The 24,788-nt window shown below is 43.1% G+C and overlaps 1 protein-coding gene across 3 annotated transcripts in view; it reads right to left on the minus strand.

Moving 5' to 3' along the window:
• The window catches only part of mmaa (metabolism of cobalamin associated A), a 92,362-nt gene that overhangs the window by 51,044 nt on the left and 16,530 nt on the right, over positions 1-24,788 (minus strand). For all 3 annotated transcript variants that reach the window (XM_084317934.1, XM_084317932.1, XM_084317933.1), the window contains exons 5-6: positions 12,646-12,731; positions 10,596-10,745 (exon numbers count right to left, since the gene is read on the minus strand). In XM_084317934.1, the coding sequence (XP_084174060.1) occupies positions 10,596-10,745; positions 12,646-12,731 (236 nt within the window). The remainder of the gene's footprint in view (positions 1-10,595; positions 10,746-12,645; positions 12,732-24,788) is intronic.

Raw genomic sequence — 24,788 nt, forward strand, 5'->3', positions numbered from 1 at the left:
CCTTCATATTTGGAGTATGTGAGAATTTTGGATTCCACCAAACTTTTATTAAATTGATTAAGGGAATATATAAAGAACCTAACGCAAGAGTAAGAGTGAATGGGACACTCTCTACGAAATTTATTTTAAAAAGGGGGACAAGACAAGGGGACCCATTATCGCCCCAAATATTTGCCTTATGCATAGAACCCTTAGCCGAAAGCATAAGGAAAAATATGAGGATAAAAGGTCTCACAATAAAGGAAGATGAACATAAACTAGCACTGTACGCGGACGACATCATAGTGTATCTTACAGATATATATATTTCACTACCGGAGTTACTCGATGAAATTACAAACTATGGAGTTCTGTCTGGATATAAGCTTAATTTAAATAAAACTGAAGCTATGGAAGTAGGTGACCACTTGGAGAAAGACTTCAAAAAACTGTTTAACTTTAAATGGGACCGAAACAAAGTGAGATATCTGGGAATAACTATACCTAATAACCTAGACAATCTACATCAGTGTAATTATGGAAGTTTGGAGAACTCTGTAAAGGAAGATCTGAATAGGTGGAAAATTGTACCTCTCACTTTATTTGAATTATTATTATTATTAAAATGAACATCTTGCCACGTTTTCTATTTTTATTCCAAAACATGCCATTATACATAACACCTAAATGTTTCAACGTTTGGGAGGGGCTGCTGAGAAAATTTATATGGGATGAAAAGAAACCTAGAGTCAAACTCAAAATCTTGCAACAAAAAAAAGGAGGGGGACTAGCATTACCAAATTTAATTAATTATTATTACGCAGCACAGGTCAAACCGATTCTAATATGGATGAAAAACGAGATGAGACCCAAATGGAAGTCAATTGAGTTGAATCTAGTGGAATCACTCAGCACATTGATCTTCTCCAGATATAAAAAAGCACAGATCAAAATACACAATTACTCTATATATAACACATTTAAAATCTGGAGGGAAATATGTAAAATAAATAAAATTAAGGAACAAGAAATGATCTGCTTAAGACAAATAGCATGGGACCCAGATTTTTCTCCAAACAGTATTGACGGTTTTTTTAAGACATGGGAAGCTAAGGGCCTCATACGTTTCTATCAAATGTACAATGAAGGAGTGGATTCTTTTGAAAATGTAGCTAATAAATATGCCTGTCCTAGTAATCACTTTCACCGATACCTGCAAGTAAGAAGCTACTTAAGAGAAAAAGTCCAAATTAAAACTCTTGAAGATCTCCACCCCCTACTGAAATACATGATAAAGACTCAACAAAGCCATAACCTCAAAAATACAACTGGACAAATTTACAAAATGCTCCAAGAAAACAAAATTGAAGATTTAAGCTATATTAAAAATAAATGGGAGAAGGAACTGAAAACAAACATACCAGATAAGGAGTGGAATCAAAGCTTTAAAGATATCTTCCATTACATAAAATCACCCTTTTGGCAGGAGTATGCTTGGAAAATAAATATGAGGTACTTTAGAACACCATCGAGTATGTCCAAATACGCACAAAATGATCCCGGCTGCTGGAGGGAGTGTGGGGAGAAGAATGCTGACCATACACATATTTTCTTTACATGTAAAAAAATTCAAATCTACTGGTCAGATATTCTAGACATAATGGAACAGATGTTTAAGGAAGTGGGTATAGAAAAACATGATATACTCTTAGGAACACGCCCCAAAAACCTACAAAAAGAAGAACTATACCTTTTTTTTATTTTGAGAGCTGCAGCACTTAAACAAATTACAAGAGCTTGGAAAAAACTTGAACCCCCGAAAGTAAACAAATGGTTAGAAACTGTAGAGGACATATATAGTATGGAAAAGGTAACCTACAAAATCAATAAGAATGAAAATATGCTGGGAAAAAGATGGGGTCTCTTTAAACTATGGAGGGGTACTAGTTGACAGACAGATCAGTCTTTAAGGAAGATTTTAAGTAACAGGAAACAGTGATGATCTACTGATCAATTGTTGGGGAACACCCCTTAGGCCTACAGCTACTGTATACCTACAATGAAAATTCAAGCCTTTTTACTTATTATTATTATTTTATTTAAATTTTTAGTTTTTTGGTTGGTTTCTTTTTTCTATTAATTTCTTATTTGTTTGCTGTTATTATTGTTGTTGTTGTTTGTTGTTTTTCTTGTGTGTGTGTGGGGACAGGTAGGGATGGATGTTGGATGTGTGCCGGTCCGGGATCTATGCTGGTGCTCGCCCCTTTGTTTGTGTTTTCGTCTCCTGTTTTTTGTATGGGTGATGGGTACAAAAAAAAGAAAAAAGTGTCAAGATTTGGAATATGCGTATGTACATTTGTGTGGGTATGTACGTATGTAGGTATGAACAGGTGCAGTTGTGTATGTGTATGTGGGTACACTTACTATACCTAAATGTAAAATGTTTTTGTTTGACACAATAAAGTATAAAAAAAAAAGGACGGCGTAAGTGTCCATGACTTTATCCTGGTAGCTCAATGTCACACGGACTACCTTTAAGAGCACTTGAGCTCCGTTGCTGCTGGCGGGGTCAATGTACATGACACTTGCCTTGGTGCCGCTCCGTGGTGCAGGTATAGGCCGTCTTCCGTTACTATCGTGTAGTATATCTAGATGGGCTCCATCGCACCGGCTGCACCTTTTCTTTAGGCGGCATTCGGCTGCCATGTGGGGCCGCGCACATCGATAACAGCGCCGGTTGGACTTTATCCATTGGCTCACTTCTTCTGCATTCATCTTTGTGAATGAGTCACATTGTGACAGCCAGTGTTCTTTCTCACAGTAGGGACACGCTATCTTCCACTTCTCCTTTCTCGAGGGGGTGCTGTGACTCTTACTGCTCGGTACTGACTCTGATTGGTGCATGACAGTCACCGATCTTCTTCCATCACTTATTCTCCTGGGTCCCTCTCTGGAGCTTGGCGTGCTCCGCCCGAAGGTGTCCAGTCGTAAGCTGCTGACCTCTCTCGCCAGGAAGTCGGCCAGATCAAGGAGGGATGGCTCGGGGCCGTCGGGATCTCGGTAGTCCCTCTGCCGCCGAAAGCGCTCCTGTCTTGCGGGTGGCAGCTTCTCCAAAATCCTCTCAACGTTAGAGTTGGCGTACAGCTCATGCCTGCCCTTCTCCCGTTGAGCTCCCAGCATCCCCACCAGGGACTGTACTTTGATTGACAGGTCGTCCAGTGAGCGATTGTCTGTGGCTGGGGGTAGGCGGTCAATATGCCTTATCTCCTGGATTACGTAATCCCATATACGTCCATATCTTTGATCCAGCGCTGCAAGGGCCGCTGTGTATGGGGTCGAGGAGGTAGCATAGGCTAGCGCTATATTGTGCGCTCGCGGTACTTTCAGGTGCTTCAATAATATTGCATACTTGTGGCGTTCATCAGCGACATCCAACATCATTGTCTCTAAGCACATCCGGAGCTCCGTGTACTGTGCTCGACTCTCATAGGCGAAGTCTGGGAATGACGGCGTGGCGTTGTATGACGCCGTGGATGGCTGATACATCGGCGAGCGTTGGGGGAGAGACCTCCTGGGCGAGTCCCCTCTTGCGCCTCGCTGTGGGCTGGTACTGGCAGGGTACCATGGCCCGCTGGTCCAGGTACTGTTCCTCGGGGCTGGTCGTGCGTCGTGCTCACCCGTGAATAGAGTCGGGGGTCTGTAGCGCAGCGCCGCGGGGGTATAGCCTGGACTGTATGGGACCTCCTGGTCCGGTGGAGTACTGTGCTGTCGTCGGGCTTGGTTCTCCTCTTCTCCCTCTTCTTCTTCTATCAAATCTTCCAGATCCTGTAATCGTTTATTTAGCTTCTCCGCAGTGTAGGCCGCTCCTTCCTTGTAGCTGGGTCTCGCTTGGACCGGTATGGGAAGGGGATCTGCGGGGGGTCTAGACTCGTTGGTCAAGTTCAGGGTCGCTTGCTCGTTGCGGTGACGCTGCTCTTGACTGTTGTCTCGACGAGTTCCTTGAGCCCCTGGCGGAGGGAGAGGGAGTTGTCCTTTTGATCAGCTGCTCTATTAGTTGCGCTTGTAGTCTGTCGCGCTCTACGTCTCTTTGGGCACCGGCAGCGGTGCGCTGGGCGTCGGCCCGGTCTCTTGCCATATTCTCTTCCATCTGGAAGCGTCTCATCTCCAGACATGTGCGCTGTTCTTCGCTCCGTTGCTGCGCTTGGAGGTGTTCGCGCTCGCCAAGCATCTGTGCTTGGAGCCGATCGCGCTCGGCGGAGGCTGTCAGGCTGACGAGGAACGCCTGTTGTAGTGTCCTCTCCGCTTCGTTGGGGGAAGGCGGTAGTGGAGGTGAGCCGCTCCTGCGTGAGCCGCTCCTGGGGGTACTCGTTGGGGAGTCCTGGAGCTCTAGTTCCTCGGCGCTCTCCTCCTCTTCCTCCGTGCAGAGTTCTCTCTCTGTGGGGTTGTCTTCCTCCCGGGGCTTGTCGGGGACTACTTCTTTAGTAGTGGCGGGGGGTAAAGGCATGTCAATTCCCTCCTGGTCCCCACCGTGGGCTTGGTCAGTTACATTAGGACCTAATAGGGCCTCTGTGGTCGGGGAAACCTGGTCGTTAAGGTCAGACATAATTTTACTTTCTACTTTTACCACGTTTACCGTTTGTCGAAGGCTAGGTAGTTGACTGACAGTGTAAGCCTCTAAGTACTGAGGTGTCTGTCGTCTGCGCCGCGGGCGTTCTAGGTTAGGAGGATCGTTTCGTGGAGTGTTCATCATAGGCCATTTCGATATTAATAACACTATATTAATATTACACTAGTTACCCTCCGGCTCGAAGGACCAATTGTAACTGAGGGGTACAATTCCCTGACTGTATTGTTAGATATGATATTTAATACCACTACCTCATGTACTTTAACTTCTGGCCACCCAGTACAAGATATAAGTATGATGAACACTTTCCCACCTGATGAAACGAACCAACACAAATGTACCAAATCGAAAGTTTAATACAGCAAAGGGTGTATACAACGATCACTTAATTACATTTATGATTTGAAATATGGAATATGCACTTTTATGGCAAATGAGTATTCGTAGGTAAATCAACATTGAATGTCCAATCTCTGGTTGCGCAGGGAGTAAGTATACAACCTGGAATATTTAGGAAACGATAGCGATGGTACTTAAATGATTATAGCTGGATACACTAAGGGGGGGGGGGGTCCCGCTGGTTGTAAGACAGTAGGAGGGGGGGGTTAGAGAAGCCGCTGGCGGTATCCCATCTGGCCGACGGTGTCTTGGGAGAATCCAAAGTCTTGGACACGGTGCCCACAGAACCTCGGGCCGCAGACGAATACAGCTGGACCCTCTGTGGAACGGTATCTGCCGGTCCACAACGGAGAGACGTGGTGCGACCTCACGTGTAGAGCGCCGCCTCACCTGGAGTCCTCTCCGGGGGGTAATTCCAACACTCGGCAGTGTTGGCCTTTATCCATGGAATAATCAAAGCACACAAAGCATAATCCAAGCCGTGGAAGGCTCGACGTCGTCTGGGTAGAGTAATCCAATATACAGGTCCAGTCGCTCTTGGCCCGGAGCTCCTCGGATGCAATCACCACTAGGGGTCTGACCAGCCTGGTTAAGCGTCCAGATAACGTCAGGAACGATGGGGGTACTGATAACTGTAGGACTCTAACCGAACGATGCACCATACATAAATAGACTATTATTAGCTTAATAGAATACGTCCAACTCGACGGTATGGTGCCAAACTATGACCATTCAACTATTAATCTACACGATATCTCAATGCCTATTCTGGGCCAAGTAGGCCTTACTACACCGCACGTGCGTCGTGGGGAGGCTTTTGCGTCTGTCACTCTGTTGGAGGGTAAAGAACTGGACTAAAAGAAAGTTCTACTTTACGAGCGCCATATATATATGCGCTATGAACAAATAGTACCATTCGTATTTCGCCCGGCATATTACTGCGCGGAACCGGGGGTTGCCTCGACATGTTAGGCGGCACGATTGAACTTGGACCTAGGGGTATGGCAACCTGGCGCCAGGTTCTCGTCCAATGGTAGAATGAAACTATTATGGGCTGTTTAGTAGAAACGGGGATATTCAATGCATATTGTACAAGGATATACAGGGGATATCAAACGATATACAAATACAATTAAATATATATATATAAATAAATATACATATTCGGTTTAATCTGATCCTTCACAACAAATAGTATAGTATCTTTTTGTATAATATAGCATTGTATAGCAGTGTACATAAAGACCCAGTGCCTCATCCGTAGCTAATAATAATAATAATAATGGATTGGATTTATATAGTGCTCTTCTCTGACTCAGAGCGCTTCACAGAGTCCATTATTCGTTCATACACAGTCATACCGGTGGTGGTAAGCTACAATTGCAGCCAGAGCTGCCCTGAGGCAGACTCACGGAAGCGTGGCGAATAATCATCGCCTACGGCCCCTCCGACCACCACCAACATTCATTCACATGCATACACATTCATACGAGGCAAGTAGGTTAAGTGTCTTGCCCAAGGACACAACGGCAATGGGATGGACATGGGCTAACAGTGTATTGCACTACCACAGGACCTAGCATGTCCTACCATGCTCTGTAAATAACTCATGTACATATACCGATATGCCCTACTTTGTTTACTTGTTTTATTGCACAATGTCGTTCTATTGGATTCTTATTATATCTTACTATTGTATTATGCACAATCGTTGCGGGCAAGACCCCCCGCATTTCATTGTATACTTGTATGCTGTGACAAATAAAACTCTTGACTTGACAGCTCGGGCTGTGGTTGTGGTAGAGTAGAGACATGATCATAATCAGATTTGTATGCACCCGAGTCTCCCGAACACAGAGACAACGTACATACGCTGAGCTATGGTAACTTTCGCGCACCTACCTCCTACCAGTGAATGCCTCTCACCTGGAAAATATGTTAGGTGGGGGAGGGGTTAGGCGCCAAAGGCCAGTGGGTATTTGTAGTTCTGCATGCATCTTAAGAGAACAGCCAAGAACCCATTTGAAGCTCTGTAGCTCAAAACGGGCTATTGTGTTATCATCTTTGTTGAAAAGTATCCACCCGATTTGTACAGGTGATTGCTTATTTTGAAGGTAAGAACCTGTACTTTCATATAATGTAAAAAAATATATAAGCTTGCTTAACTCTTTAATTGCCAGACCAGAGACATCTCGGGTTAACTCGCCATGTGTTTGTTGGCTGCCAGACCCAAGATATCTCGGGTTTTGGTAGTTTTTTCTTTTATTCACTATTTTTATTCATTATTCATCCATTGACCTCGGTGTTGCCATAGGAAGGGATTTTGAGATCGCCAAAGTGCAATACCGGCCGCATCCTGCCAGATGGCAGTGTTTCCCACCCTTTGAAACCTTATATCTAACTGTGTTACACTCAAATGTCACCAGGCGCTATATTTAGACGGAGCCAAGTAAGACGCTTCATCAGAGCACTTCCAAACACATCTGGCACTCTCGATCCATAAGTTGTGCCAAATTATGTCCGGGACCAGACGGACACCAATACTGGAAATCGCGATCAGACAATTGGAATATTCTTTTTGGAATACCACCGACCACAGGTAAGGACTATCTCACATCAATTTCAGCTTGATCCAACAATGTTTTGATACCGATCTAGCTGATCAGTGTTTTTAGTAGGGATGCACCGAATGGGAAATTCTTGGCCGAAACCGATACCGAAAATAGAAAACAGTTGGCCGAAAACCGAAAGCCGAAAATGATTCATAGAATCGATTTTTTTTACCAATGTTGTGGAACATTATGATTATGGAAAAATATATGATTATGGCAAAACTTAACTTAAATAATAAATAATCACTATTATGGGTCCATAAAACATTTATTCAGCACTTCTGAATGCATACAGTACATTAATTCCATCTTTTCTCTGGCTGCGCAGCGGACATCTGTGCTCTACTGAGCGCACCTTTCTAGTCCCCAGCTGAATGTGCTCGCTTGACTCGGCACAGTAGACGCGCGACAGACAGACAGCTGGGCTGTGTTAACATTACAATGTACAGTCGCGCAAAATAACGTTATGAATGCCCGAAATAACATAGCATTACAAAGTACAGTTGACAGCTGGGCTGTTAACGTTACAATGTACAGTCCCGCGAAATAATGTTATGAATGCCCGAAATAACACAACGTCACAAAGTACAGGTCCAGCTCAGTATGATGTCATAATCAAACATTCTAGAACATTTGTGTATCTATTCAACAATTCTCTCACAGCTGAGTGTGGACGACAGCGGGACGAGGGAGAGTAACTACATAACATAGGCAGGAACACAATCCCCCCCCTCTCGCTCTGAATAATATGCATATTACTGTAGATCACTCAGTGATTAACCGCGGCATATAGTAAATAAGGATATAAAGCATGTTAAAGACTCATTTATTGGACGCGTTGCGCGCAGTTTACATAGAAACAGCGCGACTCCCGACAGCACTACATCATCACACAACAACACGCGAATAATATGCATATTAGATCACTCAGTGATTAACCGCGGCATATAGCAAATAAGGATATAAAGCATGTTAAAGACTCATTTATTGGACGCGTTGCGCGCAGTTTACATAGAAACAGCGCGACTCCCGACAGCGCGACATCATCACAACAACACGCAAGGTTGTTAGGTTGTTTCTGTTTCGGTGACATATTTTCGGTGAAAAAACTCTTTCGGCCGAAAGCCGAAAGGCAATTTTTTGCCATTTTCGGCCGAAAACTTTCGGTGCCGAAATTTCGGTGCATCCCTAGTTTTTAGTGTTCAATACGAATGCCGTTACTGGCAATCAAAGCATCAGAAACGACCCTCCTCCCCTTTCATGCATTCATGATGAAACATAATACCTATTATATACATTTGATTTGGAAATAGTAGCGTGTCCAGGCAAGAAATGCCAACGCTTATAGTAGGATTCACGTTGCGCCCAGGAATTCCCAGGAATTATCCCGTATCACTCTGAAATTATACTTATATTCACCACGGGATAAAACGTGAACATATGCATGAAAGAATTATCTCTTTTTTTAATCTTGGACGGAAGAAAGTCAGTGTCAAATGACCATAGTATTGTCCCCATAGCTATAATATAAAATATAGATATAGCTCTACAAACAAGGTGACGCACTCCTATCTGAGTTAACAAGACCCTATTATCACATATACTCTCAGGACACACAAAGCACACATACTTGTTTCCGTCTCTGTCTGTCTTTCTCTCACACACACGCATGCGCACACACACACACACACACACTAGGGCTGTCTTAAATACTTCGAAGCTTCGAAGCTTCGTTCGATGGCACAAGCTTCGAACATTAAAAAAAAATTCTTTCAAAAAAAAATTCAATTTTTTTTTTTTTTACTTCGATTTGTGTGCGTGTGTGTGTGTGTGTGTGTGTGTGTGTGTGTGTGTGTGTGTGTGTGTGTGTGTGTGTGTGTGTGTGTGTGTGTGTGTGTGTGTGTGAACTACCCATCCCAGTTAGGACAGCCGAATCCCGTCCAATCTTTCGCCGTCGACTAAAGACTCACTTCTTCAACCATTATCTGAAATGATAAAAAAATTAAATAAAAAAATAAAAAAATCTAACCGTGACTAACCTTACTGTCATGCACTTGTCCTAATAAACTAACCTACACTGTAACACGCAACACTTGATGAACATTGTTACTCAGCTGATAGAGTTGTACCCTTCTTGCTGTCTTGTCGTACAGAACTTGTAAGTCGCTTTGGATAAAAGCGTCAGCTAAATGTAAGTGTGTGTGTGTGTGTGTGTGTGTAGGTGTGTGTGTGTGTGTAGGTGTGTGTGTGTGTGTGTGTGTGTGTGTGTGTGTGTGTGTGTGGGCGCGCCTTGTAGAATTCCACACATAAGAAAGAAAGATACTGGGATGAATAAACAAAATAGGAAATAAAATGTAGAAATGCATGCAATACATAAATAAATATGAATCTCCATATATGAAATATAACATTTAGATAAGGTGCTACTGAGATGTTTTGGTGAGTTCTTTGTTTTTTTGTGGAAGTTGCCCTTCTTAAAAATGCATGAACATTCACTGATAATTGGTCTGTAGTGGAGTCTACAAGGTCTACATTGCCGGACCATGTAGAATCCGGACCTTGTAGACTGACATAATTCTGTGCATAGTTTAGTCTACACAGGCCATATTTCAAATAATCAAAATCTTACTTCATTCATCTTAAACATTCTTGATTTGGGGGATTGGTAGTTCCCATGAAATCTGAAGTTGTTCAAACGACAACAGCAATCCACCTTGAATTAAATCACACAGCCGAGTGAAACCTTGTTGGATGCGTCACAGTCACGAAAGGGGCTACTTAATTAATTAATCCAACCCACTTTATTTATAGAGCACATTTAAAAACAACAAAGTTTACGAAAGTGCTGTACAAGTCCCACAACATAAGATAAAAAATAAATAAATAAAAAAAAAAAAAAAAAATAAAAAATAAAAAAAAAAAAAAAAAATTTCGAAGCTTCGAAAGCTTCGAAGGTCAGCCCTAACACACACACACACCTTGGGCCTCCAGGTCTTAGACTTTTTGCGGAGCAGTTTGAGGGCACTGGTGTATTCAGTCTGGATCCTCCTGGCCGGCACCACCAGGTCTCCGTCTGACTTGGTCACTACCACCAGGTCTGCCATCTCTATGATGCCCCTCTTGATGCCCTGAATAGAAGAGGAGCATCCAGGTCATTTGCTGCTCTGGATGTAAAGCCGACGTCTAAATGCCTACGATAACTGAGATATGGATGGATGGATGGATACTGATACTAGAAAAGACAGAATTTAAATGTGTCTTAAAGGAACACGCCAACATATGGGACATTCACTTACTGTATTCTCCAGAGTCGGACAAGAAGATAGATACCAATTTCCTCTCTTTGCATTTAGTGGAAAGTTACCCGGCTGCAAGCTAGCCTAGCTTAGCACAAATGAATGGAAGCAGATATGGATCAGCTAGCCTAGGCGTTGGCCAAAAACACCTCTTTCAGAGTTTTAAGCTAGGCTAGCTGATCCGTATCCATTAATTTATGCTAAAATAGGATAGCTTGCAGCCGGATAGCTTTCTATTGAACACACAGAGAGGATATTGGTATCTATCTTCATGTCTGACTCTGGAGAAGACAGTAAGTGCATTTTCCATAATGTTCCTTTAAATCACTTGCACAACTCATTATGCAGGCTTGGTTTACTTACCTTTTTTTCTTATATTGTTTTAGTGCTGTTTTTCCATGTGCTGTTTTTCTGTTCTTTATTCTATTCACTTTTATTTAATTGATGGATATTACCATTATGTTGTCTTAGTTTTATTTTAAATGGTGATTATTTCTGGGCTGGGTGGATAAAGAAGTAAGGTTAGCTACTGCGTGTCTGCTTACTAGACAAAACAATGCAATTATGGATGGATATATGGATGGATGGATGGATGGATAGATGGATGAAGGAGCTACTTACTGTATGTGTTTAAAATGTGTAAGTACGGGCGCCCCAGTGGCGAACCACATAGCGCGCTCAGCCGCGACACGGCCGACCCGGGTTCGATTCCCGAACCCGTCGTTATTTGCCGAATGTCTTCCCCCCACTCTGTCTCCCATTCCTCCTCTGTCTCTCTCTACTGGACTGCCCAGTAGAAATAAAGCAATAAAACGCCAAAAAAGAAATCTTTAAAAAAGAAAATATTGTAAGTACGTGTTTTATGCAAACTGTATGCCTTTTGAAGAAAGACATTTGTTGTGAGAACTTGTGTAATTACATTTTATAAAATTTGGAACAAACCTACAATGCATTTATCCTAATAACAAGTCCATCCAGCCAACACCAGATGTAGATTATATCCAGAAGTCATAGAACTCCATTATTGTCCAAAGACAACTGTACTGTTGCCACTTCAGTTTTCTAGTTTTTGTCTTTTGGCAGCCAAAAGAAAAGTAGGCAATATCCATTATGTCTGGTATGTTTGGTATACAAGCCTTGAATGAATTCCATGATGACATTGTCCCTAATCTTGACTCACTTAAATAGCTTGGTTATCTTTTCACCTGTCATGATGACGTTGATATTGCATAGCCTGTATTGTCATAGCCTGTGCCGTGATACACAATAAGACCAGTGTTCGTAAAGTGCTGGTGTTGTGTGTTATTGATGGCGTGGTCTGTTGTCTCCACTTATGTGATTCTTTTGGGTCTTCAAAAAAATTAAAAAATGTAAAATGTTAAAGCGTATTGTTCTAGTGTTCTAGTCTAGGTGCACGCTGGGAGAGAAGTCTAACTAACTTCATGGTCACAACAAATCGGAAATGTTCAACAAAATCAAATTTTCTCATCTTCTATTTTCAACTTCAGAACAAAATCAAAACAACGAAAAGGCCTGTTATTGGTTTTCTGATTTTGGATTCTAAATGGGATATTAAATGATTGAATGATACACGGATAGGATAATAATAGAGGATTCGGATTACCTAAAGTTCAAATGAATTCTCTTTTGCTTTGGATTTGTTCATGCTTACTTTTTAGGGAATAAGCGACCTACTGTAGCACAGGGTGCATCATTGCTGCTGTTCACTGACCTGGAGTTCATCGCCTCCTGCTGGTGGGATGAGCAACACAAACATGTCCACCATGTGAGCCACCGCAAACTCTGACTGGCCCACACCTGAGGATGAAGACAGATAGCACTGTACTGAGTATGGCTGTGTATTGGCAAGAATCTGATGATATGATACATATCACGATACGGGGCTACAATGCAAATTATCGCAATATATTGAGATACTGTAAGCAAGGCGATATACTGCTATTCTTATTATATATATTTATTTTTAATCATTTATGCCAGTGATGATTTTAAGTGCTATAATCGAAATATGAGCTTATAAAAATCTCTGCGCATTGCATCGGAAATCGGATGATTTCGACGGTAGAACAGGAAGCACTCTTAAAATTGTTGTAGTCCAGAGATGGACGTCTAAATTTCATAAACCTACACTACCCAGATCACACCAGCCGACGACTAATTTATTTTTCTTACAAGCATTGACTGGAATAGCGTGTTTATATCTCACGGGTCAAACAAACCTCAATGTTAAAAAACACGTCTCAATCCGGTGATTTTTGACGCAGCTATCGCCATTATACAAAAGTAACTGTACTTACAGTAGATTTTATTCACAGTCTTTGCTGCCCTCTATAGGGCGCCGTATTTAACTCTGCCATTGGAAAGAGGAAATCTGTGCCGATCCATAGACGTATGACTTGGCCATAATAAGGTATTTTATAGGCCTGATGGACCCCCTCGAAAACAAGATTGCATATCTCAAGGGGTTTATCCTTCTAATAAATTTCAATTTTCTATATTCATATTTCATATTGCATGTGTCTGGATGGCTAAATTCAGTACTGCATCTACAAAAAACCCTGTAAATGATCTGCCCTTTGTTGTACACTTGATCTCAAGAAGGTTCTGAATGAGCTCAGTGGCAGCTTTTGGTCAATGTTAGCATGGTGTTATTCACTGTCAAAGATGGGGGAAAAAACGAATAATAATATTTATATTCTCCTTTGGTTCATTACAATTTACTCAAGCATAGTAACAGACACAATATTTATGGTACTGGAAATACATTCCCTGATGTCCCTAGATACCAAGAACATGAAAATGGACCTTGTAGGAGTGGAGCAATCTTCCATTTACTTGGGTATGTACTTTTAGGCACATTTTCTGAAAATATGGCTAGGGCTTAACGGGTTCATAACAGGGGCGGGGCTAGGGGGTGGCTACTTGGGCTCAAGCCCTGAATGTATTCTGAAAAGCCCCGAATCTATTTAAAAAACAAAAAAACAAAAAAAAAATTAATCATTGTTACATGAAAATATGTTTGCACCAGATTTAGCAGAGTCTAATTTCCATCTGTGGTCTATCCAGCTGCTAACTGTATTTGAGTGAGTTAAGTCTTGGTGTTATGGTAGACTCAGACCTAAGCTTTAAATCACAATCAACAAGTTGACAAAAACTTAATTCTTCCACCTTAGAAACATAGCTAAAGTACGGCCATTTATAAATCAAAAGGACGCTGAAAACCAGATCCATGCCTTTATCTCAAGCCAACTCGACTACTGTAATGCACTCCTTACCGGCCTCCCGAAAAAATACGATGATAACTATTTTATTGCAATGCACTATTGCATTATTTTATTCTATTTTACTAACTATTTTATTGCACTGCACTATTTTACTTTGTATCAGTGAATCATAGACGCCTGGCCATAAGAGCATTCGGAGCATCTCTGCTCTCCCACTATTGAACTTGGGGGAGCAAAGGTATGATCTTGCTCCACCACTTTTTGATTATATGAAAAATATGATATATCCCCCCCCAATATATAAATCTAACCATAACTACGTTATGGTTAACTGAGTTTTATAGTGAAAAGAGCAGCTTTATTGGTCAAGATTGAAGGCTCTATATTGCAGGAAATTGCACGCACAGGTTCATTAAATTCAAAAAAAATCTGCCGTGAAGGGGGTCGTGCCTGACCCACTCCAAACCACCCCTTGCCTGCCCAAAAAAAATAAAAATAAAAATAAGGGCACCTATCTGGGCTAAGCCCCGGATCTCCTACAATCCTAAATCCGCCCCTGGTTCATAATATTTTAGGAAAACTGTCATAGTTTAAAGAACAACACTCCATGTTATGTATAAAAGTTGGCATGAAGTGATGTTAGACAGAGTGGGCATGCTCTCTGCATGTAAAGAGCCATGCATGGTTTTTGCCCAAAACTGCATGGGATTACTGTAGCATAAAGTGGGCATGTCTGTAAAAAGAAAGACTTGTGGGTACTCATTCAGATATCTTGAGGTAAGAGGTCTAGGAACCCATTTTAAAATGGCCATGCCAGTTTCTTCCCTCACCTTTGGAGTATTATTTAGCCCCCTTTCCAACAAGCATGACATGGTTGGTACCAAAAAGAGATGATTGTGGACTTCAGGAGGTCGGGGGTCAAGGACTACTGCCCCCTCAGCATCGACGGGGCACCGGTTGAGAGAGTGAACAGTTTCAAGTACCTCGGAGCCCACATATCCGAGGACTTGACATGGACCACACACATTGACAGTGTTGTGAAGAAGGCACGACAACGCCTCTACTTCCTCAGGCGCCTAAGGAAGTTCCAAGTCAGTCAGAAGATCCTTAGGAACTTCTACTCATGTACAATAGAGAGCATCCTGACTGGCAACATCACCTCCTGGTTTGGGAATAGCACTGCACAAGACCGTAGCAGACTACAAAGAGTGACACGTTCAGCCGAACGCACAATTGGAGGGGGGCTTCCCACCCTCCAGAACATTTACAACAAGCGGTGCAGGGGGAAGGCTAAGAGAATTATTAAGGACTCGAGCCACCCGAACAACTGCCTCTTTGAACTGCTGCGGTCAGGCAAGCGATACCGGAGTCTTAAGGCGAGCACAGAAAGACTCAGAAGAAGCTTCTATCCCCAGGCCATCAGGCTGCTAAACGAACAATAAACACTATGCAACAACCATCAAATGCACACAGCACACACACCCACACGCACACACTCACTTAAACAAACAACACACTGCAGCACCCACTCTCCACACTTTAGATCACACAAACACACTTTATATTTATTGATAAAGGATTTGCACTACAACTCGTACACCTACTGTAAATTGTACCTAAATTGCACCTCATCCCATTTCTGCCTTGCACTATATAGTATTGTATATTAGTACACTGCATAGTATTGTATATTATATGGTAACTCAGTTACGTCTATTCTGCATCGAACATTGTACATATGTCTATACTGAACACTGTGACCTCATTTTTTTTTACTTCTAATTTACATGCTATACTATGTTATTTTATTTCATACTTATCTTGTCTTGCACAGTCTCTGGAGCGTAACAGTAAGAAGCATTTTGTATAAAAGTATTCTGTACTTCTGTATGACAACTATTAAAGAAACTTGAACTTGAACTGGATACATTAGGTTGTGATACCACTACATTCGTGCTAGCTTAAAGAATGAACAAGCAAAGAACATAATATTGCAATACTCAAGTGTATCGATATATTCTTACACCACTACTGTAGTCAGCTGGGACCAGCAACAACTATATTTACTGTACATGCACACAGGATTTCACATAACAGCACACTTTTCTAATCCTGTTTTTGCCTTGGAAACATTTGCTAACCACATAAAAGTACTTTTTCAGCTAACGAAACACACATTCATACCTGGGAGCTGCTCACTACGAGCACAGGCTTGTGTTGTTGACCACTAAGCAGCTCCACTGGTAACAGAACTTGCTCAAGGTCATTTCAACAGTATTTGGTGAGGGAGGGTAAGTGTATCATTCATTCACTTCTCCTAAATAAGATGTCACGCTTATGTTCTACTCCTTGCAAAAGTACCTCTGCACCGGTGAAGTTTACTGGCCGGTGCACCACTGGTGTTCGCTTTCCGCTCTGACATGATCTTCTGTATGATAGCATGTACAATAATGCTGTATACCGTATTTATATATTTATTCTTACCATATATATATATCCACATCATTCTGTACATACCTGCATGTAATCCTTTTTACATATCTGTATTATATATATATATGTACATATCCCTTACCTACTCTTACTAGTTATGCTGCAAGCCAGTATGACCTACTACCATAGGGTCTTTATACCTGTATCACTGTACATATGAATGCCACAACTGTGAATGCCTGTACATACATCTGATTAGCACCATTATTCAGTAGTACTAATTTATATATTGTATACCGAGTTTAATCACCTGTACATTGTATATTACTATTGAGAGATTGTGCTTGATTTGGTAAATTTGTATGGTTTTACTAGTTTTTTATGCACCAACTGCTAGTGCAGTTAATATATACTGTATGACTGACACTTTTTAACATTGGACTACAGTTCACTCACTAACCCTAACCCTTGGATTACTCTCTCGACCAGCTTGTTGACGCACACTGGCCGGCAGAGATTCTCAGGCAGAGCGCCATGGGGAACAACATCACCCCCAGGCGTAAGAGACGACGGGGAAAACAAGGCAGTGTGCGAAACAGATTCCGTTCCCGGGCTCACCGACCACCAGCCTCCTGCTGGCCAACGTCCAGTCCATCCAAACAAACTGGACAACATCAGGGCCATGATCAAATTCCAGAGACCCATCAGGGACTGCAATGTCCTTTGTTTCACTGAGACTTGGTTGATGCCAGCGGTACCAGACCATGCCATCCAGCTTGCCGACTCCTTCTCCGTTCACCGCAAGGACAGAACAGAAGAGTCGGGGAAATCAAAGGGGGGGTGCGTGTGTTTTATGGTTAACCTCTTAACATGCACCGAGTCGTATATGACCGGGCGTGCCTGTGGGCGGAACGCACAAAGTCATTGCACTTTGCGAGCGTCTAGCAGCTTGCGGCTGCATTTTTCGGTGAACATATAAATTAACGAATTAAAGAACTATTTGTTGCCGTTCGAACGCCACCTCACTCGACCAAATCCGTGCCTCGGTTCTCGAGTTACATGGCGATATTTCAGGCGAGCAACTTTTTACGTGCACGCGTCAAATGAGCACCCTGGACTCCCGAGGCGCCAGAACTGCCAATCATCCGCTGATGGCGAAAATTATTGGTCAGCGTTGTAGCCAATGAGTGTAGCTTTCCAATGATACCCCATGTGGGGGGGGGGGGGGGGGGGTGCGAATGCGGGATCTAGGTGAAACTAGAAGTGAAAAACATTTCCAATGAATGGCTGTGGACGAGGAAATGGAATTCTGGAGAGCTTTTTTTTTGGCACACGGTTTACCCGGATCTCTCCTAAAGACCCATTTCTGCCCCTCAGCATCTATGGGGCACCAGTCGACAATTTTGCATACATCAGAGTCCACATATCCGAGGACTTGACATGGACCACACACATAGACAGTGTAGTGAAGAAGGCACAGCAGTGCCTCTACTTCCTTAGGCGTCCAATGAGGTTCAAAGTGAACTTCAAAAAGAACTTCTATTCATGCACAATTGAGAGCATCCTGACTGGTAACATCACCTCCTGATTTGGGAATAGCAATGCACACGACCGCAGCAGACTGCAGAGAGTGGCTCGATCAGCCGAACGCACAATTGGAGGTGGGCTTCCCACTCTCCAGGACATTTACACCAGGCGTTGCAGGGCCAAAAAGCCCTCAGCTCTGAACTCGGCAGAATCTGCACCTGGCTCGCTGATAACAAACTATCATTACACCTGGGTAAAACGGAATCCATTCTCTTCGGTTCAAATAACAAACTCAGCAAAAAAAAAGTCAACCAACGAACAAGATTCTTGTACAGGATCTCCTCTCTGGTAAACAAGAATACCTTGAAGACTAAGGGTTCAAGGGTTCTATGACTATGCTTGCACTTCATGGTACCAAAGCACCTTTTGAGTGTAGCGAAACATGGCTTGGTTTCAAAACCAAATTCTCAACAGTACTGAACGACATGGCCCCCCTAAGAACCACCAGGGTAAAAAATCGAGCTGAGCCGTGGATGCACTCAGAAATACTGACCGCTATGAAAACCAGAGATAAAAAATGCTCTGAGTTTCGTAAAAGTCAGTCAAAGCTTACCAAAAGTTCGAGCAGTGAACTGCAAGCCCACGTGACTGAACTCAAACTGCAAAGAAACAGACTAAGAAATTAAGTAAACTCCATGATCAAAACAATGACAATATCCCCTCCAAATTCCTCACCCCAGTCATCACACACATAATAAACCTCTCCATAAAACAGGGATACGTACCCAAAGACTTCAAAATTGCGAGAGTAACCCCCCTGCACAAAAAGGGCAGCAAATTAGATCCAGGCAACTACCGCACTGTTTCTATTCTTACCTCCATCTCGAAAGTCATGGAAAAAATTGTATACAAACAGGCCGAAAAGTACCTCGCGGAAAAAAATCGAATCTTCAAATTCCAATCTGGCTTCAGAACATCCCACTCCACTGACACATGCCTTCTCTATTTGAACGACCACATCAAACAAGAGGTGGACGTGAGCAAATACTGCGGCATGGTCATGCTGGACCTACAAAAGGCCTTCGACACTGTCAATCACTCCATTCTGATTGACAAGCTAAATGCAATTGGTTTTGATAGTCTATCAGTGAGCTGGATGCAATCCTACCTGGAGGGGAGAGAACAGATGGTGGAGGTAAACGGTACCCTATCCCCCCCCCCCCTCCCAGTGAGCTGTGGTGTTCCTGTTCGCGGACGACTCAGCCCTGCTGGTCTCTGACTAGAACAAGTTGCAGGTTGAAAAAACCCTCAGCTCGGAACTAGGCAAAATTTGCACCTGGCTCGCTGACAACAAACTATCATTACACCTGGGTAAAACAGAGTCCCTTCTCTTCGGTTCAAATAACAAACTCAGCAAGGCCGACGGCTTCTCAGTTACAGTGGGTGACAATATTGTCACAAGGAAAGATGAAATGACATACCTAGGTTCCATCCTAGAGGCAAATCTTTCCTGTGACAAAATGGCATCCAATGTAATAAAAACCAACCAACGAACTAGATTCTTGTACCGGATCTCCTCTCTGGTAAACAAAAATACCCTGAAGACTCTGGCAGGAGCACTCATTCAAGGGTACTACGACTATGCTTGCACCTCATGGTACCAAAGCATCTCAAAGGCGCTAAAAACAAAATTACAAACATCACAAAACAAACTGGTCAGACTACTGCTTGACCTTACCCCTAGAACCCACCTCACCCCTGCCCATTTTGACAACCTAGGATGGCTTAGAGTAGACGACAGAGTACAGCAACTTGCAATGGGCCTGGTCTACAAGATACACTACACGACTAAGGTACCCATGTATATGTCAAAATACTTCCCAAAGGTCAGTGAATACCACGACCACAACACCAGAGGGAGCACCACAAATCATGTTAAACCCAGATTCGGCTCAAACAAGGGACTAAACACGTTTCGCAATTATGCCACATCAATGTGGAACGCCCTACCTACAGCTGTAAAGGAATGTGAATCACTACCCACTCAAGGAGCACCTACGGGAGACTGCAATTCGAAACTGGCCCCTGTAAATGTCCTAACCCAACCCCCTCCAATGTACAGTAAATGCCCTAACCCAGTAATACACAAGACCCTCTTCTTGGACCAAGTAAGGTTTCGTCGATAATCCAATGTACAGTTACCCCCACCCCGCCTACCCATCCACCCCCACCCACCTCCAATGTACAGTCCCCCCCCCCCCCCCACCTACCCAACCCCCCCCCCCCCCCCACCTCCTCCAATGTACAGTTTCTTCGTCAAATGTATATACTCTCTTTTTTTTATTCTTTTTGTATCACAAACAGTACTGTATTTGTAAATCTGGTATGTCATAAATGTATAGATGTAGCAGTACTGTCTATCCTCAGGGAGGGGCAACTGGCGGCCCGCGGGCCGCATGCGGCCCTCACCGACGCTCCATGCGGCCCCAGGCCAATATTAAAAAAAATAAATTATTATTATAATATTTTTTTTTTTGCATTCGACTAAGAAGAGTTGGCAGTCGACTACGGCTCCTTTCGATCGATTAGTTGACTATTTGACTAATAGGGGTCAGCCCTAGTGTGGACATATTCAACGCTGTTGAAAGTGCCGTGCAGCAATATGGGGGGTTTGATAAACTGTCCGCTGTTGTTACCGATGGAGCACTCGCAATGAAAGGAAAACACACAGGATTCGTTGGGCTTCTAAGACAGAGTGGCGTTGAGTGTCCAATGCTGCACTGCATTATACATCAGGTAAGTTCGCTAACATAATTTCTATCTATTGTGGGTTACTAATAATCAGGGGTCATGCCACGCGGTACCACGCCGTCCCAGCACTTTTCTGAGCAGAAGTACGCACACAAAAATGAAACGTTATTTCATCTGATGCAGATCGCATGCACAAACATTGAAGTTGACATTCCTTCTATTGTGCGCCAACAGGAGAGACCACAAGTGTCTCATTAAAGACAGAGCCATTATTGACCCACTGTGGGGGGAGGGTGAATGTCATGCCACTTTGATAAAGGGTCAATGGGAGGCATGTAGAATTGCACAAAAAGGAATTCATTATTCTGATGAGTATTGCACTTGGCTACTTGTTTACTTGTGTAGTGTTCAGATAACACTGAAATGCATGTTATGGATATGAAGCACTCAGGAATGTTTTGTTTAGTAGCAGGATAAAAGTTTATACATTTAACAAAATTATTTATTATTGCACTTTTGATTTACTGTAGTAGTGAAATGCAGCAGGAATGCTGCTTTGTGTTTGTTGAGCAGTGGGCTTTAAAGTGGAGATGAAGCAGTGAGCAATGTGATCCTAGTTTGTTTGTTGTGTACCTTGTGTAAGACAGGGTTCTATAATCAAATGTGAAATCTATCTTATTTGTCTGAAAAATATAATATAATATCCCTGTTTTCAACATGGGCGCCGCCATTTTGTTGCTGACGTCATGGCTGACGTCATACCGTGGCTTGGGTGTATACACTCTGGTTAGCTGCCTATATTGAATGGGTCGGTCAGCAAATAAAATGTTGCCTACAAAACAACGGGACCGCGGTGGTTCTGTTTGTATTGCTCCTGGCTGTTCAAATTAATTTTACCATGTGAGAGAGAGGAAAGTTGGTTAATTTCCACAAACTACCAGTGAAAAAAACAGTGTTGTTGACATGTTGGCTCGGGCTGCCTGCACCCAGACGGCGCGACCAGCCTGTTGGACAGGGAAGGAGGATCTGCAGCGAACACTTCATTGCCTCGGATTATGTTGTTGGGGTGGGATGTTTGTCCAGAAGACCACTAATCAGCTGAAGCCGGACGCGGTTCCCTCGGTCTTCGACAGACAGACCGGCGTTAGCTCTCGGGAGCTAGTTGGCACCAGCCGGGGCCAGGCGTTAGCTCTCGCTAGCTAGCGTTAGCAACCGGAGCGTCGCGGAGCATTCAGCCTGCTGGCTACCTAGACCCACTTCAACCAGCGTCGCGGAGCATTCAGCCTGCTGGCTACACAAGCTGTGTAGCCAGCAGGCTGAATGCTCCGCGACGCTCCGGTTGCTAACGCTAGCTAGCGAGAGCTAACGCCGGGCCCCGAGAGCTAACGCCGGTCTGTCTGTCGAAGACCGAGGGAACCGCGTCCGGCTTCAGCTGATTAGTGGTCTTCTGGACAAACATCCCACCCCAACAACATAATCCGAGGCAATGAAGTGTTCGCTGCAGATCCTCCTTCCCTGTACAACAGGCTGGTCGCGCCGTCTGGGTGCAGGCAGCCCGAGCCAACATGTCAACAACACTGTTTTTTTCACTGGTAGTTTGTGGAAATTAACCAACTTTCCTCTCTCTCACATGGTAAAATTAGTTTGAACAGCCAGGAGCAATACAAACAGAACCACCGCGGTCCCGTTGTTTTGTAGGCAACATTTTATTTGCTGACCGACCCATTCAATATAGGCAGCTAACCAGAGTGTATACACCCAAGCCACGGTATGACGTCAGCAACAAAATGGCCGCGCCCATAATGCTAAATGCTTCAGAAATGTACACAACAAATCGTTTTTTCTTAGAAACTGCTTATTTTTATAACGTGACTTCTTCTGTGGCTTATCTAAATACTAATGTGATGCTATGAATATGTATTTATGCTCACTGCTTCATTTCCACTTTAAGTTCATACATTTATTTTAATAGAAGCCTTAATTATAATTTGTCATTTTTGTATATATTTGGGTTACACAGCAATACTTTCAAATTCAGCTGTATTTATAAATTTATAAAGTTGAAATTAAGCATTACTAAATGCGTTTAAAATGGAATAAAAACAATGTTACAACAAATTATAATAGTTTATATGCCTTATTTATCACATCTGTGACTATTATGGGCTATTTGAGTGATGGGGTACTACTGGTGGGACTGCCGATAAACAATGCGGCCCCCCAGATTCAGTGTGGAAATTTAGTGGCTCTCACCATATACAAAGTTGCCCACCCCTGGTCTATCTGTATGTCATAGTATGTCATATATGTTATGATGAATTGAAAATGAGGGACCCTGATGTAAACAAGACGAAAGTCTTTCTCTGGAATGCATCCCCTTAACAATTGTGTGTATTGAACTGTACTGTATTATACCCATTCTGCAATCTGTTAATAACATTTTCAATCAATCAATCAATCAATCAACCTCAAAGGCCCTAAAAACAAGGCTACAAACATCACAAAACAAACTGGTCAGACTACTTGTAACTGAGGGGTACAATTCCCTGACTGTATTGTTAGATATGATACTTACTACCACTACCTCTTGTACTTTAGACTCTGGCCACCCAGTACTAGGCATAAATAATTATGGTAAACACTCCCACGTAGATGAAACGATCCAACACAAATGTACCAAGTCGAAAGTCTGCGTTTAATAATAATTAATACATAGCAAAAGGTATGTAGAGCAATCACTTAATTACATTTATGATTTGAAATAGGATGCACTTTTATGGCAAATGAGTATTCGTTGGTATATCAATAGAGAACGTCCAATCTCTGGTGGCGCAGGCGGTAAATATACAACCTGGAATATTTAAGGAATAATAGCAATGATACTTTAATGATTATAGAACTGGATACACTAGGGGGGAATTCCGGTCGCTTGTAAGACAACTGGAGAAGGGGGGGGGGGGGTAGAGTCTGGCTGTATCCGTCTGGCCGAGGGTATCCTGGGAGAACCCACGGTTGTGCGGCTCGGTGCCTCAGCGATCCTCGATCCACAGATGAAAGCAGTTGGACTCTCTGTGGGCCGGCTTCCTCCGGTCCACGATGGAGAGACGTGAAGCGACCTCGTCGTGTAGAGCGTCTCCTCACCTGTCGTCCTCTCCGGGGGGGGGTTTCCAACACACGGCAGTGTTGGTCTTTATCCATAGAATAATCACTGTATACAAAGCATAATCCGTGCCTGGGAAGGCGGGCTGTCGTCGGTAGAATAATCCGGTATGCAGGTCCACTCGCTCGTCGGCTCTGGGGCTCCTCGGGTGCAGCCTCACATGGGGTCGGCCACCCTGGATAAGCAGCCAGTTCTACCCGAAACGATGGGGGTACTGACTACGATAGTATTCTCACCGCACGAAGCACTACATATGAATAGACTATTATTAGCTTAATAGACTACGTCCAACTCGACGATATAGTGCCAAATATGACTATTCAAATATTAATATACACGATGTCTCAATACCGATGGTAGGCCGAACTTGGCCTTACTCCCACACGTGGCGTCGCGGGGAGGCTTTACGTCTGTCACTCTATTGGAGGGTAAGAAACTGGACTAAAAGGAAGTCCTACTTTAGTAGCGCAGTATATATACGCACTATGAACAAATAGTACCATTAGTGGTGCGGTAGCCAGATTCCTACGCGGAACTAGGACTTGTTCGTACATGTTGAGCGGTACGTTTGAACTGGGTCTGGGGGGTATGGCAGCCTGGCACCAAGGTCTCGACCAATAGTAGAATGGAGACTATTATGGGATGTTCAGTAGGCTAGAATGGATATTCAATGCATATTGTACAAGGAATATACAAGGGATATCAGGGAATATTAGAGAATATACAAATACAATTAAATATATATATATAAATAAATAT

This window comes from Notolepis coatsorum (genome assembly GCF_963971535.1).
Source record: "Notolepis coatsorum genome assembly, chromosome: 7".
Lineage (NCBI taxonomy): Eukaryota > Metazoa > Chordata > Actinopteri > Aulopiformes > Paralepididae > Notolepis > Notolepis coatsorum.